Source organism: Theobroma cacao, chromosome 3 (genome assembly GCF_000208745.1).
Source record: "Theobroma cacao cultivar B97-61/B2 chromosome 3, Criollo_cocoa_genome_V2, whole genome shotgun sequence".
Classification (NCBI taxonomy): Eukaryota; Viridiplantae; Streptophyta; class Magnoliopsida; order Malvales; family Malvaceae; genus Theobroma; species Theobroma cacao.
Window position 1 is genome coordinate 2079470 of NC_030852.1, and position 20065 is coordinate 2099534.

General features: G+C 30.3%; 2 protein-coding genes and 2 pseudogenes across 2 annotated transcripts; all 4 read left to right on the plus strand.

Moving 5' to 3' along the window:
- Positions 4412 to 6320, plus strand: LOC18604098 (cytochrome P450 CYP736A12). The gene is made up of 2 exons (XM_007036430.2): positions 4412 to 5187; positions 5317 to 6320. Exons 1-2 carry the CDS (start codon positions 4489 to 4491, stop codon positions 6154 to 6156), a joined length of 1539 nt encoding a protein of 512 aa, XP_007036492.2. The 5' UTR covers positions 4412 to 4488; the 3' UTR covers positions 6157 to 6320.
- Positions 6407 to 7770, plus strand: LOC18604099 (annotated as a pseudogene).
- On the plus strand, positions 12885 to 15230 carry LOC18604100 (annotated as a pseudogene).
- Positions 17839 to 18602, plus strand: LOC108661108 (cytochrome P450 CYP736A12-like). The gene has a single exon (XM_018116987.1). It carries the CDS (start codon positions 18018 to 18020, stop codon positions 18600 to 18602), a length of 585 nt encoding a protein of 194 aa, XP_017972476.1. The 5' UTR covers positions 17839 to 18017.

Sequence of the window (20065 nt, forward strand, 5' to 3'; positions counted from 1 at the left end):
ATTTTTATATTATATTTTATAAAAAATATATATATTTCTTAATACATTGAAGCACTGTTAGCCTTAATTTCTTGTGAACCACAACACCATCACTCAATAGGAAAAAACCTCTTCTGAAGCTAAAAAGAAAAAAATCTCCTATTGATAATCCTAATGCAACCAGCTCCACAAAAATCATATCAAAATTCTTTTTAAATCAACTATTTTAAATTAACCACATGTCAATAGAAGAAGCCACAAACGTGACCAAGTGTGGAAGCCCCTTTGGGGTTTCCTTTTACTTATGTTATAGATTAAAAAAATGCTATATTATTTCTAAAACAATTTTGTCATTTTATTTTTTTACTATCTCAAGGGAGCACCTAAAATGTCTCATTCAACCTTAACCTTCCTACTAGTCCTCCTTGAATCTTTATGTTTGTATTTCCTTCACAGGCTACACGCTAGCTCATGGTAGCCAAAAGTGTTGTTTCTCTTTACGGCTGAAATTTTGTCATTCATTGCTTTATGCCACTTTGGTTCTTCAATAGCATCTTTAAAAACTATAGAATCGCAATTTGAAAATAAAGCAAAATGTGCAAGTGAATCATTAAACTGATAAGATTCAAGTACCTTATAGTCAGTCATCCATGCTAATCTTCTCCTAATGCGTTGTGATCATCTTTTTTTTTTTTCTGCTATTGCCATTAGTATGTGCAAAACATCTCTTAAATGAGTTTGCAAATTTGTTGATGGTTGCATATTCCCCGCAAGCTTCTATATTTGATCTTCATCATCAAAATCTGTTGGGATACCTAAACTTCATCCAACACTTGTTTCATTCCAAGGCTAGGTCCTTTCTTCATCAAACACAACGTCATGACTAACAATGAGTTTCTTGGTGTTGGGATTATAGAACTTGTAAGCTTTTGATTGCTCACTAACACCAAGAAAAACACATTTTCTCCTTTGTCGTCAAGCTTACTCCTCCTTTGATCTAAAATGTGGGCATAAATAATATAGTCGAAAACCTTCAAATGATCAACAGTTGCTCTATGTTCGCTCCATGCCTTTTCTAGTGTCATATTTTGAACAGCAAGTGTGGGGCTTCTATTCAAAATATGCACACTCTAATTAACTATTTCAAGCTAGAATGTTTTTGGAGCTGCACTCTTTAACAAGGGACTTCGCATCATATTAAGGATGGTATGATTTTTTCTTTCATAAACACCATTTTGTTGTGGTGTATAAGCTATTGCAAGTTGCCTTTGGATGCCATAAGTCTCACAAAAAATTACAAATTCATGTGAGTTGTATTCTCCACCACGATTAATGCAAAGAACCTTTATTGACTTACTAACTTTTTTTTTCAACAAGCACTTTACAATTCTTAAAGGTCAAAAAAGCTTTAAATTTTTCTTTCAAAAAATAAATCCAAATTTTCTAGCTATAGTCATTAATAAAAGTAATCAAATACTTGTTACCTCCATTAGAAGTTGGATTGATTAGCCTACAAATGTTTGAATGGACTAACTCAAAAGGCTTTCTTGCTCTCCATGATTTTCCTTGTGGAAATTAAGCACGGTGTTTTTTACTAACAACACATTCTTCACGAACTTGAAGGAGAGTTGCTATTTGAAGGAGACTAGTCACCATATTCTTTGATGAAGTATCTTCAATCCACCAAAATTCAAATGTCCATAGCGAAAATGCCACAACCAAGCTTCCTTCTTCAATCTTGCATTGAAGTAAGAATGAAAGGTGTTGTGAAGATAAAGTGGAAACATGCGATTGGCTGTCATGCTAACCTGACTATTAAGCCTAACTTTTCATCTTCAAATTTGCAAACTCCATTTTTTATAAAGATTACATATCCCTTTTTCTTGAAGTTAGCCTACACTAAACAAGTTTGTTTGTAATTCGGAAATAAAGAAAACATTAGCGATACAGTGAATAAGATTTTCTTCAGTTTAGATAGTTACCTTGCCTTTCCTCATCACGAATACCTTGGAGTTGTCTCTGAACTTTACCGTCTCACTGTAGGATTCATCCAAATAAGAAAATACAAGACTTTTCTCTAAACATATGATTGTTGCAGCTTGTGTTTAGATACCATAAATTCTTGTGAGTTTATTCCTTGGCAAGACAGACCATCAACAACACATTTTTTTTTTTTTTGCAAAGTTAGCTCTTTCACCACCTTCTTTGGATGAATCCGTAGACATGCACAATAAACCTAGCCTATCTATGCCAAGAGCTAATCCTTTGTTTGCCAAGCCAACCTATCACTTATTTGGTAAAAATATGTAAAAAGGGTATTTTTAAAAACAACCCTTATAGATAAAACGTTTTCAAAAATAACCCTCCTTATAATTTTAACTATTTTTATCTAAGTTTGATAAAATTACCCTTAATAAAATTACACGCCATGTACAAAAACATGTTACACGTCATGTACAAAAATATGTGACACCCCATAGTTAGGTTGTTACATGTCATGCACAAAAATATGTTACACATCATGAACAAAAACATGTGACACATTTTGGTTAGGTTGTTACACGCCATGTATAAAAACATGTGACACGTCACGGTTAGGTTGTTATGCATCATATACAAAAACATGTGACATCCCATGGTTAGGTTGTTACACATCATGTACAAAAACATGTTACACATCATGTACAAAAACATGTGACACCTCATGGTTAGATTGTTACACGTCATGTACAAAAACATGTTACACGTCATGAACAAAAACATGTGACACGTCTTGATTAGATTGTTACACGCCATGTACAAAAACATGTGATATGCCACAGTTAGGTTGTTACATTCTATGTACAAAAACATGTGACACACCATAGTTAAGTTGTTACATGCTATATTGAAAAAAAAATATTGTTGTTATACGCCATGTGGAAAAAATATTATTATTACACGCCATGTGAAAAAAATATTATTGTTACACACCAAATTCAAAAACATTTTATTACACTTTAAAACTTACAATGTTGTTGTTACTTATAAACCAAAACTTTAAATCTTCTAAACTCTCTTCATTTTTTTTTGTTTTTTTTTTTGACAATTTTGGCACCGAATAAAGTGTTTCTAACATGTTTTCATAAATCAAAACACAAATTTTCTTATCTAAAACATATATTTTGACTAAAAACCAAAAAAAGTTTCTTTTGAAAACCTAGATTTATAAATTTCAAAATTTTGAGTTTATTGGTGTCTAGGTCCTTAATTGATCCAATTAAAAGCTATTTCAAACATCTGTAATCATTTCTATCATTTTAGTTTTATCCAAAATACTTAAAAATCAAATTCACCAAATAGTTACCCACCCAAACATATCAAAACCATCACTTGGTGTCTTGAAAGCGCAGGAAAGATAAATCTAAAAACGCGCGAGAGAGAAATCGTGAGCATAATAGACGAATGCCGAAGAGAGAAATCGATAAAATTAGAAAGAGTGAGTTGGTGAGAAAGAGAAATTGAAAGCACAAATGGGAAAAAAATATGATAAATGATTTAATTTATTTGAAATAGTTTCTAAGGTATTTTTATTGAATAAGAGCTAAATATGGCTAAAAACAATTAAATTTATTTTGATGGTTATTTTTGAAATGTCTTTATCAAGAAAGGTTATTCCTCATAATTTTCTCTGTGTAAAAATATGAATTTGTTTACTCAAGATTATCAGAATCTCTTGTATAGTATGTTCTATCTTGCCTTAAGTTTCTTCAATTATTATTATTTTTCAAATTTTTTTTCTTTCATTCCCTCTTGAAAATTGATTGTAGGTTAATTGCATTGCATGGAAAAGATGATAGGTTGAATATTTATGTAATTGGTTATCTTATTGTTATTATTTTAAACACTATTAATGATTTTAATTATCTTAATTTAAAAAACTTTACTACATAATTTGATCACATGTTCTTTTATCGAATTTAAGTAATTAGTCGAGTTAATATATTTAATCAAATAGACATATGCAAACAAAAAAAAATTATATTTAGGCCCCGTTTTTTGAAACATCTTGGCTTGCCTTATCTCTAAATTTGGTTTCGAACCTTTTCCTTTTGGACCTTTGAATGATAGGAGATCCATTGATTTAATTGTTTATTTTTTTTATTCAATCTCCTCACCACCGGCTTCGATCCTAAGTTTACAAATACATGAGTCCATCAACACTTTCATTGTTCACTTCACTACTAAATCGATATTCCCTAATGTTTTGTCTAAAAAATTTATCTTTGTTTTTGTATTTTTTCAATATTATTCTTTGTTTTTATCTCCATTTCATGAATATTCAATTGCGCTCTTATTTCTTACCCTCATTTAGCCATGTGGAGAGCTTATCTCCACAGAAAAGAGATAAAATTTTGAAGCAGAAAGAGAGGAATATTGAGGCCCTTCTGCAACGCACCGGCCATAGTCTAGTTATATTTAAATATAATCTCTTACCATTCAACCCAAGCAGCTCCTTCTCAAGCTACTATGTGCCCTTCAACGTATGCCCTTCTCTTAGCCTTCCTTGCAACTCTAATTTCTGTACTTTACATCCTACGTTCCACCTCGCAACCAAAACACTCTAAAAATGACCGAAAACTTCCTCCGGGGCCTTGGGCACTACCAATTATAGGCAACCTCCACATGCTTGGCAAGCTCCCACACCGAACCCTTCACCACTTAGCCCAAAAATATGGTTCCATAATGTCAATAAGGCTAGGGTATGTACCGACAATCGTGGTATCATCACCTCAAGCAGCTGAGCTATTCCTCAAGACCCATGATACCATTTTTGCTAGCAGGCCTAAGGTCCAAGGCTCTGAGTATTTGTCATACGGTACCAAGGGCTTGGCTTTTGCACAATACGGGTCATATTGGCGCACTGTTAGGAAATGGTGTACTCTGCAACTTCTCAGTGCATCAAAAGTCGAATTCTTCGCTCCGAAAAGGAGGACGGAGCTACAGTCTTTGGTTAAGTTGCTGAAGAATGCCGCGGCAGCAAGCGAGGTGGTCGACCTCAGCGCCAAGGTGGGAGAACTTATAGAGGATATCATGTATAGGATGATCTTAGGTCGCTGTAAAGATGATAAGTTCGACTTGAAGCCGCTTATTCATGAGGGCATCAGGTTATTAGGAACTTTCAACTTGGCTGATTTTGTGCCTTTCCTTGCTCCACTTGATCTTCAGGTATGTCTTCACATACACAACTGATCTCTTCTTGCTTGTCTTTCCGTGATTTCAATCAAGTTCTACACGGTCTAAAGAAATTTTTTTCTCTGTCGAAGTAAGATCTAACCCCACAAGCTTGATCCCCAGGGTCTGAGACAACGCTTTGAGTCAGTAAGAAAGGCCTGTGACAAATTCTTGGAGGAGATAATTGATGAGCATGAAAAACTGAACAAAGGGCAGCAAAAACAGCACAGGGATTTCGTGGATTTCATGCTTTCATATTTAAATCAGCCCATGAATCCTAACGATGAAGAGCAAACATACATAATCGATCGAACAAATATCAAAGCCATAATTCTTGACATGATTGCAGCTGCACTGGAAACTTCGGCAGTAGTCATTGAGTGGGCACTAGCAGAGATCATAAGGCACCCGCGAGTAAAATCTCGTCTCCAAAAGGAGTTAGAAGCTGTTGTTGGGATGAATAGAATGGTAGAAGAGGCAGATTTAGCAAACTTAACATACTTGGACATGGTTATAAAAGAAAGCTTAAGGTTGCATCCAGTTGCACCATTGCTGATTCCACATGAATCCATGGAGGACGTTACCATCAATGGATATCACATACCGAAGAAGTCACGGATCTTAATAAATATTTGGGCAATTGGGCGAGATCCCAATGTATGGTCGGACAATGTTGAAGACTTTTTGCCAGAGAGGTTTGTTGGTAGCAACGTAGACCTTCGAGGACATGATTTTCAGCTCATCCCATTCAGATCGGGTCGTAGGGGATGTCCAGGACTGCAACTAGGGTTGACGACTGTTCGCCTTGCTCTGGCTCAGTTGGTGCACTGTTTTGAGTGGGAGCTGCCCAATGGCATGTTGCCTAATGACTTGAGCATGAGCGAGAAATTTGGGCTTTCGGCTCCAAGGGCCGAACACTTGCTTGCCAGGCCAGTTTACCGTCTACCTGATAAAAGACTGTAAAATTTGCATGGGGAAAACATAATCAAGAAGTATGAAAGAGTCCTAGACGCTTGCATTTTGTTTTTATTTTTTGGGGAATCTAGGCACGTAAGTGAACAACAAAGTTAGACTCAATTAAGGAAATGACGTGATAGGTTTCAAGAAATATAACCCTTAATTCTTCATTTTTTTGGTGATTATTTGATCCATTAATTGTTAATTACATTAGGATGATATCAAGAAATATAAAACTAAAAGGATTTAGGCCATGTAATTAGAAGAAAAAAATAAACCGACTTTATTTTATTTGACATAGAAGCAGGGTATTTTACACTACAATCTGTCTTGATAAAGCAAGAAAGAGCAGCCCACCTAATAATAATAACACATGGAAAAGAAATACTCCAAACCTCAAATTGAATGCAACAAGGATTCTTCAGTCTCTTCAACTATATGTACCACTATTGCCTTTGCTTCCCACACTTTTCATCTTCGTAATCTCGACGATCGTATTGCATTAATATTTAGAAGCTTTTCCTTGTGATCTCCGATTTATCCGTTGTTTTTCCTGTCAATGGAGCGGTCTGATCTTGAAGCTGTTGCCGCCGCTGCTGCTGCAGCCATGGAGCTTGATAGTTCTTTCCAACATACCTACCGGTGTTCAGCATCAAGGGTTGAGTTTGGTAACAGAATTCTGATGCCCCTTTCTGCTTCGACTCTCTTGTTGATAAACGTGTGGAGTCTCCGTGGCTTTTCGAGCTGTGCAATCCTGTAACAGGCAAAACTTCTCATTGCGGAGTTCTTGAGTTTACTTCAGATGAGGGTTTCGTGTTGTTACCGGCGCCTATGATGGAGTCCATGGAGCTAGAGGAAGGAGAGCTTGTAACACTGAAGAGTGCTTCTCTTGACAAAGGAACCTTCTTGAAGCTTCAACCACACACCAAGAATTTCATGCAACTCTCTGACCCCAAGGCGGTGTTGGAAAAAGCTTTCAGAGATTTCTGTTGCTTGACTACCGGAGATACCATCATGATCATGCATAACGACATCAAGTTTTACATCGATATCGTTGAAGCAAAACCCTCTTTGGCCGTCAATATCATTGATACAGATTGTGAAGTTGATTTTGCTCTCCCATTGGATTATGAACCACCCCAAAAGAAACAGAAAAAGGCTAAAGTACTTCAAAAACAAGAGCAACCAATCGAGGTAGAAACAGTCAAGTTCAAAGCGTTCAACGGCATAGCAAGGCGCCTGGATGGAGAACCTGTGACAGAACAGGTTGCAGTTGATGATGATCACGATTGGATGATGAATGCTGAAAGAAAGCCATGCGGATCAAAGAAAGTTGTGCTTGGTTCCAATGTTATTCAATCTCAAGAAGACTCAACGGATGAACCATCGAGAAAGGGTCGGCAAGAGGAAACCAATATGAAGACAGAAGAAGAAAAGTTCCAGCCATTCACCGGAAGAAGTTATAGGTTGACTTAGGATAACATTTTCCGAATTTGATGCTCACTTTTCCATGAAAGAGACCTTGACCTCTTGGTTTATGGTTTCTTTTGACCTTTTGGTTCAAGCTATTTAAGGCTATATGTAAACTACTAATTTGTTGGTATAAATATTAAAAGATTCTAAAGACTGTACTCTAGGAACATTTTTCAAAGTTATCATATTAAATATTATTTTTAAATAACTATTAATTACTGCATCTAATATAAAAATATTACAACAAATCATAAATTATTATAATTTTAAAGAGTGCTCTTAGTATATTAAATACCATTGCATGCATTGGAAAAATTAATACTGTTGGGCAAAATCACTCTGATATTAGATCTTTTATACTCTTAAATATAATTAAAACTTATTGTATACAGTTATATATACTCAGAAATGTTAAAGTCTTAATTTGATCTTTCTTCTATTGTAATTCTGCGATTTTAGTCTCTATATTCTAATTTTAATAAATTTAATCTTACACTTAAATTAAAAGTCAGATTTTAAATTGATAACGATATTAAATTCCTACATTTAAATTTAATGTCGCATGATTTTTTTATTGATCACATGACATACTAACTTAAACTTTTTTTACCATGTGGCACATATTAATTAGTACCAAAAACTTTATTTTTAATAAAAAACACTAATTTTTTTAAATTAAAAAATCAATTATTGTTTAATGAAAATAGAATATGATACTTTTTAGATTGCTAAGCGCCACATAGGAAAAAGAATTATTACACCTAAGAACGCTAAGCCATCACCGAATTGTCATATTATTCAAGTTAAAGGGAAAATCTTAACACCACTTATCAATTATCCCTAAATCGAATTTTAATAAAAGTTATGGACTGAATTCATCTCAGGATTGAAGTTAAAAGACTAAAACTATTAAATTTAGATAGTAGGAGGATGAAATTTAAATTTTAATATATGCCCTCACTCAGGTCCTTTCATTTCTCTTACTTTTCTTGTATTTTTTCTTTGGGGGTGCCTTGTTGTATGGATTTGAGATTTCTTCACAAATTTATATTTTTTTCCATTTTACTCCCCAAATTTCAATTTATCTCAATTTGGTCACTAAAGTTTTTAAATTATACCCAATATGATCATCTTGACAGATTCAATTGAAATTAATTATATAATAATGACATAAACTTTTCAAATCTTATGTTATCTAAAAAAAATACAACAACCTTCCCCCTTTTTTTTTGTCTGTCTCAATTTCCTTTTTCTCTATTTTCTTAGAATTTTCATTCTAACAAAACCTAGAACAAAAATGATGAGAAAAAAATGGGTTACAAAAATTAACATAAATATTTTTAAAATGATGTGGCTGTTTAAGTGGTTTTTATATTGTTATTTTATCATTTATTTAGATGAAATCACTTATGATGATAATTACACTTTTTAAGAATTTTAATTATGAAATTAAGATACATTAAAATTCAATAAACAAAACGAGAAAAAATATCTAAATTTGATAACTATCTATAAAATTTAGTCGTGCACCGCAAGTAAAAATACTCAATAGACTTTTGGTATTAAAGCATGAATTTATAATTGGTATATTAACAGTGTATAGTTTCTATACACTGTCATGGCATAATAATCTAGCTTTACCATAAAGCCACCAAAACCCTTGCATTAGATCTCAATTTTTCATCGACTCTATAATTTTATAATAATATATTTAATTATATTCAAATATATAAAAATTAAAATAATTAATAAAATATTTCTTAAATTAAGTGTCTAACAAATATGTATTTTCTCTCACTTCTCACATCTTATTAATTTTCAACTGTTTATCTCATTTCACATAAAAAAGATGTAAAAGTAAAAATAATTAATAAAACAATATATTCTCTCACTTCCCTAATGATGTGTCTAATAAATCTCTAGTTTTTTTATCACTTCTCAATTCTCTTATTTTAAATCAATGGTAATATGTATTTAATGATCTCCAATTAACAACAAACTTTTTTTCTTAATTTTAATAAAAAAGACCTCATTTAAATATTTATTCGCTTTAAGCCTTTGAAATTATTGAGCCACCTCTATTGTCACCTCACTAAGAAATAAATTTAAAACTTTAAAGGATTTAAAAATAATATCACTATTTTTAAAAAATAAAAAAACAAATTTTTTCTCTCTCCAAGTCTCTGTCACCGAATCTCCTCCCTTTCTTCCCTTGTTTTTTCTTCTCCTATTCTTCCTCCCTTAACAATAATAAGTCCAAAACCATAAATTTTTAATTTTGATTCTTGAAGATAGTATTTATTTTACTTTCTTCTTGGTTTAATTCTTAATATTTATTTCACTCCTCTTTTTTAAATTACTTCCAAAAACTGAAAAAGGATTTAATATTTTCATCTTGATTTGCTACGTAAGGGCTTGCCTTGAAGTATGTTGAATGAAATGGATAAATATATGGAGGAAAATTGGAAATGGTAGAAAGAAAAACAATTGAAAAACCTAAAGAAATATAATTGTCTTCATGGAAGATATAAAATCAGTAAGCCATACAAAATTTTTCATATGAGTCTTCACATTTGAATCCAAGCAAGAAATAGATCAATCTAGACATATGAATCCTATCTGATTTGGATTTGCTAATGGCGTGATTAGTTGGAAGTATCATACTTGTGCAAAAAAAAAAAAAAAAATTTAGGGTTTTGGATCTATAGTTGTTAAGGAAAGGAGAAGAGGAGATTGGGTAAAAGAGATTTGGAGAGAGATAAAAAATTTGTTTTTTTTTAAATTAATAATATCTATTTTTTTAATAAAGTGATATCATTTGATGTTTTGACTTTGTATAAAACATATACACTATAGTACATCAAATATAAATCTTTAAAACATTTTTTTACTCCAATTTAATGCTTTTTTTAAGTGTATTTATTATCAATAAGCAACATGCCATCCAAAGTCTTTTAAGTGTGTGCTAAAGATTTCAACTGACATGAGATATCAGCTTGTGCAAGAAGAGAAGAAAAAAAAAATTGCAAACCAAGGGAAACTGCTTCGTAGTGTTCTTTGCAATTTCCTTTCCTAGCCTGAGCTAACAAAAACTTCATAGTGTTCTTTGCAATTTCCTTTCCTAGCCTGAGTTAACAAAAACTCTCTAACCCTTATCCTAAAGACCTATGGCGTTCCCCGGAAAAACATAGCTGTCTTTACTCAAGGACAGTTCCAAATACAAACAGAACCACACACAAAGGGTATAAGAAACCAATCAAAAATCAAGCAAATCAAAAAGTCCTGGAATCATTAATTGTCCATCATTCAAGAATTTGCTTGCCATTTCAGCCAGCCACTAAAGATCAAATCAAACCAATTTCATGCTTCTTAATATTAGCCACAACCCACAAGGGGTTCATCTCATCTTCTCTAAATAAAAAGAAAAAAAAAAACAAAAATCATCTCATTATTAATGCCCGAAACCATGCTGCTTAGGATGGCCACGTTCCAAATTCATTAATTTGCTGGATGAATCTATTGTTGACACATGCATTTCAAGCTTTTTAGGTATTGGCTCTTCCAAGGACAGAGCTAATCAAACTTTATTGGAGGGGCCAAATACAGAAAAATGAAGATTAAAAATTTTAAAAGTTTAATATATGTTAAATTCAATTAATAATAAAAATATTGATAATAAAAATATAAAATTAAATATAAAATTATAATTTATAAAATATAAATAGTAAATACTATATATAAGATTAATAATTTTTACTTATATAATCAAAATTATTTAAATATTATATATTCAAAATAATTTTATTTCAATTAAATATAAAACGTAAAACATACAAAAAAAATATAATCAAGTTAATTTCTTCTTACATAATCAAGATTAATAAAAAAATAATATATTTATGAAATTTTAAATAACGATATAATACTATAACTTATATTAAGNAAAATAATAATTAAAATTGAAGATAATTCATAAAGTTTCATCATTAAAATTAAAAAAAATTTAATATGCTTTATTAATATTCATTTTATTTTCACTTTCAGAAGAAATATTCATTTTATTTTAATAATTTTATTATATAAATTATGTAGCTTTTTTTTTATTTCGCTACTCATATAAATTATGTAGCTTATGAATAATAACTTTCAATATATTAAATTTTCTTAATTTTAATTTTATTTTACTATTGGATTCATCATAATTAACAAAATATGACTATATTAATATTAACATATATTAAGATACAAAAAATCAAATATTTGTAAAAATGATTTAAATAAAAAATTTTACTTGCTAAGACAAAGGAAAATCTTTTTAAAATATTGATTTTTTAAAATAATAAGCTTTAATTTATTATGATTACTATTATTTATAATTTTTACAAATTTAAAATTACTTTTTAATTATTGTTATTTTACGTATAATATTATGTAATTTAAAATTAATATTTATTAAAAAATTAACCCCATGCAAAGCGGGGCACCACTCTGGTAATAATAATAATAAAGTTACATATGCATGCTTGATTTGACCATCCATACCTTTTTTGTCCGCCACTCGGGAGGTGCATTTTTTGTTTTTATATCTTGCTGGGCCCCAAAAAAAGTTGACGGGCATATCAATGCATTTGGGTAGTGCACTATGGAATACACCTACTATGAAAATATTTAAATTTTACAAGTGGTTTACAAGTTCTCACATGTGTATAAAAGTATAATTAAAAAATTTTAGAAAATAAAAATGATAATTAGGTGAACAATAAAAATTATAAACTCTAGACATTTGGGTAGTGCATTATGGGATATACCTACTATGAAAATATTTAAATTTTACAAGTGGTTTACAAGTTCTCACATGTGTATTAAAGTATAATTAAAAAATATTAGAAAATTAAAATGATAATTAAGTGAACACATAAAGATTATAAATTCTACACATTTAATATACAGTTTTTAAATTGGATTTATATTTGACAGAATATAAAATATAAACCCTATTAATGAGATGATAGAATTTGATAAGCTAATAGTATATAGAAGTTATACACTGTCACTGCATCAAATATAAAATTTTTTATTTAATTAATTATTATAATTTTTTAATATTTAATTTTAAATTTTTATAAATTTATAATTTTATATTTAATTTTTATTTTTTATTATTAATATTTTTATTATTAATTAAATTTAATATTTAATTTTTTAAAATTTTTAACTCTTATTCAATTGTATTTGACTCTTTTAATAAAATTTAACTAACCCTACCCACAATCGTGGCATCATCACCTCAAGCAGCCAAACTATTCCTCAAGACCCATGACGTTGTTTTTGCAAGCAGGCCCAAAGTCCAATCCTCTTGTCGTACGGTGCGAAGGGCTTTACTTTTACCGAGTACGGTTCCTATTGGAGAACTGCTCCGAAATGGTGTACTCTACACCTTCTCATTGGTTCGAAAGTTGAATACTTTGCCCCAATAAGGAAGGCGGAGCTGGGGTCGATGGTTGAAACGGTAAAGAAGGCAGCGGCAGCAGGTGAGACGGTGGACATTAGCGGAAAGGTAGGTGAGCTTATCGAAGACATAATGTATAAGATGATTTTTGGGCGCCCCTCCAATTCTGAGGATGACAATTTGAACTTGAAACTGCTGATTAAAGAGATCTCGCGCTTAGCGGGAGCTTTCAACATATCGGATTACATACCTTATCTTGCTCCACTTGACCTTCAGGTAATCTCTATTCTTTTCTCCGTTTACAATTATTTTCTCAATGTCTCTTTCATTCGTATTGACACTTGATAATGGAATAGTCATTTCGAGAAATGGTCAATTTGAGCGGGTTCGATATTATCTGGAAGAGTTAGATATTATCGAGCTTCTCGATGATGACTATTCCGAGCAGATAAGATGGATTGTCCGGGGTCCACTAATAGTTCATGTCACATCAACTATTAAAAAAATGTTCAATTTTAATATTTGTGAAATTTTGTTATTATTCTATTTTAAAAAAATTCATTACTCATATTTATTACGACTTAAAGTCTTAAACTAACCTTCATCCTGAAAAAATATTTGACTTGGAAAAATTTTGAAATGAAAAAAAAATGAGCACGCACACCTACTTGACTCAAGTCAGGTGTAGACATATTTTTTAGGCTCAAGCTTAGGAATATTATTATATTATTAATACATAATATTTTTATTTCATTTTAATTTAAAATATCAAAATATTAATATTAATATTAATAATAAAAATTTCAAATTTGAGTTTAGATATTCAAGGCATAACCACAACTAGTGCGATTCATGAACACCTTTTTAGGACAACTCTCCTTATGGAATTAGAACAAATACACACAAAAACATAAATAAATGTGCATCCGAATATAAAATCTAGATAAGGTCAAAAATTTTAGGACAAATTCGTGAAGTTCTTTATTAAAAACAAAAAAATTAAATTAAATTTGAAAATCTAAATAGATAGATTGAAAGCTCTAATTATATAGGTAAAATATACAAAATTTGAAGTTTTTTTTTTGAATTAAAGAATAGATTATCTTTTTCTTCTTTTGCCTATTTTATATGGATACTGTCTTATATGAGATGCATGTACGTGTGTTGATATATTTTTCATTGTTTACAAAAAAAACCCAATTAAATAGAAAAAATAACAAATGTGTTTTACTTTCACTTTGAAAATAAAATGTAATGATGAATTAATATAATTAATTACTTCCATTCTCAAGGATTAGCATGAAAGCTAAAGAAGGTGAGTAAGATACTCGACAAATTCATGGAGAAAATAATTGATGAACATGAACAAGCAGCTGGGAGTAATCCTGAGGAGCAAAAACCTCATAGAATTTTCGTTCATGTGATGGTTTCATTGTTTGATAAACCCATGAATCCCCATGACAGAGCAAGAATTCATAATTGACAGAACAAACATCAAAGCCATAATGTTAGACATGATTTCAGGTGCATTAGAGACTTCAGCTATAGCCATTGAGTGGGCATTATCAGAACTCCTAAGGCATCCTCGAGTGATGTTTGGTCTTCAACAAGAGTTGAAAATTGTGGTCGGCAGGAGTAGAATGGTAGAAGAGTCGGATCTACCACCGTTAACTTATTTGGATATGGTTGTCAAAGAAAGTCTAAGGCTGCATCCGATTGGGCCGCTCTTAATCCCCCATAAGTCCATGGAAGATATTATGATTGATGGATATTTTATACCAAAGAAGTCACGAATCATAGTAAATACTTGGTCGATAGGGCGAGACCTTGATGTATGGTCAAACAATGCTGAAGAGTTCTTTCCAGAGAGATTCATCGATAGCAATATCGACCTTCGAGGACAAGATTTCCAACTCATCCCATTCGGATCAGGTCGTAGAGGATGCCCTGGAATGCAATTAGGCCTAATAACAATTCGCCTAGTGTCAGCTCAATTGGTACAGTGCTTTGACTGGGAGTTGCCTGTTGAACTGGACATGAGCGAAAAATTTGGCCTCTCAATGCCAAGGGCGAATCCTTTTTTAGTGAAGGCAACTTATCGTTACTTGATAATAGAATGTAAAATAAATAGGAAAAAAAGAATCTAACTGTATATGTTCTTTTTTTTGCCTAAACAAGTTCATTTTATTAATAATGATAAAATTAATGGCTACAAGCCTCAGAGTTCAAATGGTTTAATTGGAATAAAAGAAAGTCACTTGAAAGCACCCAAAAGTCAATGTCCAGTCGGGCCAAAAAACAGAGTCACTAGAACAGGTAAGGGTGACACATCCCTCTAGACAAAAGATCAACAGTAGCAACAATGAGAATGTACAATCATTAAAACATCCCCTCATCGATATATCAACGGCACATGCATTAGAAGAATTTACAGAACACATTCACAAGAGAACATTATCAACACAAAATCTCTGAGGGTGAGAATACAACATCAGTGTCGAAATTAGGCCTCCCAACACTTGCAGTCTTCGAGCATGCTGTGGCAGTCTGCGAGCAAGGAGGTTTGCTGTTTTGCAACTTCTTTTTTCTTTTTTTTTGTATTTTCATAGAATTTTCATTCTAACAAAACCAATAACAAAATTGATGAGAAAAAAATGGGTTACAAAAATTAACATAAATATTTTTAAAATGATGTGGTCATTTAAGTGGTTTTTATATTATTATTTTATTATTTATTTAAATGAAATCACATATGATGATCAATTACACTTTTAATAAATTTAATAATTAAATTAAGATAAATTAAAATTTGATAAACAAAACGAGAAAAGAGATATAAATTTGATAACAATCTATGAAATTTAATCATGCACTACTAGTAAAAAAACTCAATAGATTTTGGGTATCAAAGGATGGATTTATATTTGATACACAAATAGCCTATAGCTTTTATACACTGTCAGGGCATAATATGGTGCTACCAAAAGTCAGCTTTACCATAAAGCTACCATAGCCCTTGTTTTAAATCTCAATTTTTTATGGACCTCATAGTTTTATAATAATATAATTAATTATATTAAAAATATATAAAAATTAAAATAATTAATAATATATTTCTTAAATTAAGTGCCTAACTAATATCTATTTTCTCTTGCTTCACACATCTTATCAATTATCAACTATTTATCTCATTTCTTATTAAAAATATTTAAAAGTTAAGATAATTAATAAAATGATATATTCTCTCACTTATCTAATTATATGTCTAATAAATCTCTATTTTTTATCATTTTTCAATTCCTACAATACTATTAATTCTCAATTATTTTTCATATTTTCAATCAACGGTAATATGTATTTAATAATCTCCAACTAACAATAAATTTTTGGATAAAATACCCCCACCCTTTAAATTTTTATCAAAATTTCAATGGGTCTATTAGTTTTCAAAATGGACACTTTGTCCTAGAAAAATATTATCCGCTAGACACATAGGTCTAGGCGTTAGTCAACGGTTAGTTTTTTCATTAGATTGATGACGTGGTCATATTAAAATGATAATTTTACCTTTTACTAATTTTAAAAATTATTATTATATAATTTTATTAATTTATTATTATTATTATTATATATTAATTTAAAAAATAGGAGGGAGATCGGTACTCTCTTTTCTTGGAGAGTTAGGGAGCATCGTATTTTTTTATATATATTTTTAAATATAATAAGAATTTTTTAAATTAATAAAGAAAAAAGAACATTTTAGTCATTTCATAGCCTTTGTTAATAGTGTTTACACTTTCTAAGTGAGTGTTCATTTCAAAAACTAATGGACTTCTTTAGAATTTCGATTAAAACTTAAGGATGTGAGGTATTTTGCCCTTATTTTTTTTAATTTCAATTAAAAAAGTCTCATTTGAATATTTAGACATTTTAAGCCTTTAAGATTATTGAGTTGCCCTAGTGCACATCACTAAGAAATAAATTTATAACTTTAAAGGATTTCAAAATAAATATTATTATTTTAAAAAAATAAGAAAAAAAATTCTCTCTTAAACTCCCTTACATCCAATCTCTTCCTCCCCTTCCCTTGTTCTTTTTTCTCCTATTCTTCCTCCCTTAACAATAATGAGTCCAAAACCGTAAATTTTTAATTTTGATTCTTGATATTTATTTCACTCTTCTTTTTTAAATTACTTCCAAAAAATAAAAATGGATTTAATACTTTCATCTCAGTTTGTTCAATAATGGCTTGCCTTGAAATATGTTGAATAAAATGGATAAATATATTGAAGGCAATTGGAAAAAGTAAAAAGAAAAACAACTAAAAATTCTAAAGAAATATAATTGTCTTATGAAAGATATAAAGTTAACAAGTCATACAAAAATTTCACGTGTCTTCATCTTTGAATCCAAGCAAGAAATAGATCAATTTGTACATATGAATACTAATCAATTAGGATTTGCTAATGCAATGATTGGTTGTTGTGGCACGAGGATATTGTAGGTATCATACTCGTGTAACCAATTCATTTGATAGGTTTAATCAAAAAATCAATTGTGTTAAAAAATAAAAAAATTTAGGGTTTTGGATCTATGGTTGAGGGAAGGAGAGAAGGAAATTGAGATTGATATTTTTTTTTAATTTTTAAAAGTAATTAATAATATTTATTTTTAAATATCTTAACATTATAAATTTATTTTTTTAATAAAATAACATCATTTGATATTTTAACAGTGTATAAAAAATATACACTATCAATACATCAAATATATATAAACACTGTCAAGACATCATTTGAAACATTTTTCGAATGCTTCTTAACATTAACCACGTGGGTTCATCTCATCTTCTCTAAATAAAAAGAAAAAATAACAAAATCATCTTATTAATTAGTGCCCGAAAGCATAAGCTCGTTAATTTACTGGATAAATCTGATTTTGACACATGCTTTTCAAGCTTCTAGGTACTGCCCTTTCCCAACCACACATTGACGAGTCCCCTGCCCACATGTCTCCTTCAGCATTAGCCTTACTTCTTATCCTCCTCGGAACTCTCTGTTCCTTTATCTACGTCTCTCGACCAAAACGCCTCAAAAATGGCCGGAAACTTCCTCCCGGTCCGCGCCCCCTGCCGGTAATCGGTAACCTCCATCTGCTAGGAAAGCTTCCACACCTAAATCTTCACCATCTAGCCAAAAGATATGGCCCCATCATGTTATTAAGGCTAGGCTATGTACCCACAATCGTGGTATCATCACCTCAAGCCGCCGAACTATTCCTCAAGACCCATGACGTTGTTTTTGCAAGCAGGCCCAAAGTCCAAGCCTCGGAATACTTGTCGTTCGGTGGGAAAGGCATGGGTTTTACCGAGTACGGTTCCTACCGGCGAACTGTTCGGAAATGGTGTACTCTACACCTTCTCAGTGGTGTAGATATTTTTAAAATGATGTGGTCATTTAAGTGGTTTTTATATTATTATTTTATTATTTATTTAAATGAAATCAGATATGATGATCAGTTACACTTTTAAAAATTTAGTAATTAAATTAAGATAAATTAAAATTTGATAAGCAAAACGAGAAAAGAGATATAAATTTGATAACAATCTATGAAACTTAATTGAGCACTACCGATACAAAAACTCAATAGATTGTTGGTATCAAAGCATGGATTTATATTTGATACACCAATAGCCTATAGTTTTCATAAACTGTCAAGGCATAATATGGTGCAACCCAAAGCCGGCTTTACCATAAAGCCACCATAGCCTTTGTTTTAAATCTCAATTTTTTATGGATCTCATAATTTTATAATAATATAATTAATTATATTAAAGATATATAAAAATTAAAATAATTAATAAAATATTTCTTAAATTAAGTGCCTAACAAATATCTATATTCTCTCACTTCGCACATCTTATTAATTATCAACTATTTATCTCATTTTCTATTAAAAATATGTAAAAGTTAAAACAATTAATAAAATGATATATTCTCTCACTTCTTTAATTATGTGTCTAATAAATCTTTATTTTTTATCACTTTTCAATTTTTACAATGCTATCAATGCTCAATTATTTTTCATATTTTCAATCAACGGTAATATGTATTTAATAATCTCCAACTAATAATGAATTTTTGAGTAAAATACCCCCACCTCCTAAATTTTAATCGAAATTTCAAATAAATCTATTAGTTTTTAAAATAGATACTTCATCTCAGAAAAATATCTTCCACTGGATACATAAATTCAACTGTTAGTCAACCGTTAGTTTTTTCGTTAGATTGATGATGTGGTCATATTGAAATGATAATTTTACCCTTTACTAATTATAAAAATTACTATTATATAATTTTTATTAATTTGTTATTATTTTTTAATTAATTTAAAAAATAAGAGGGAGATCGGTAAAATTTATAAATTTTATTCATAATTATAAAATATATAATTTTTATAAATTTATAAATTTTAACAATAATGAATCCAAAACCCCAAATTTTTAATTTTGAGTCTTGAAGATAATATTTATTTCACTCTTCTTCTTAGTTTAATTCTTAATATTTATTTCACTCTTCTTTTTTAAATTACTTCTAAAAAATGAAAATGGATTTAATACTTTCATGTCAGTTTGTTCAACAATGGCTTGCCTTGAAAAATGGTTGAGAAAAGGAGATTGAGATTGATATTTTTTTAATTTTTAAAAATAATTAGTAATATTTATTTTTAAACTCCTTAAAATTATAAATTTATTTTTTAATGAGATAGCATCATTTGATATCTTAACAGTGTATAGAAAATATACTCTAGCAGTGCATTAAATATATATATAAACACTGTCAAGACATCATTTGAAACATTTTTCGAATGCTTCTTAACATTAACCACATGGGTTCATCTCATCTTCTCTAAATAAAAAGAATAAATAACAAAATCATCTATAACACAAGTAAAAGAAATCCTTAAAAAGGGCTTCCAAGTTTAGCCACGTTG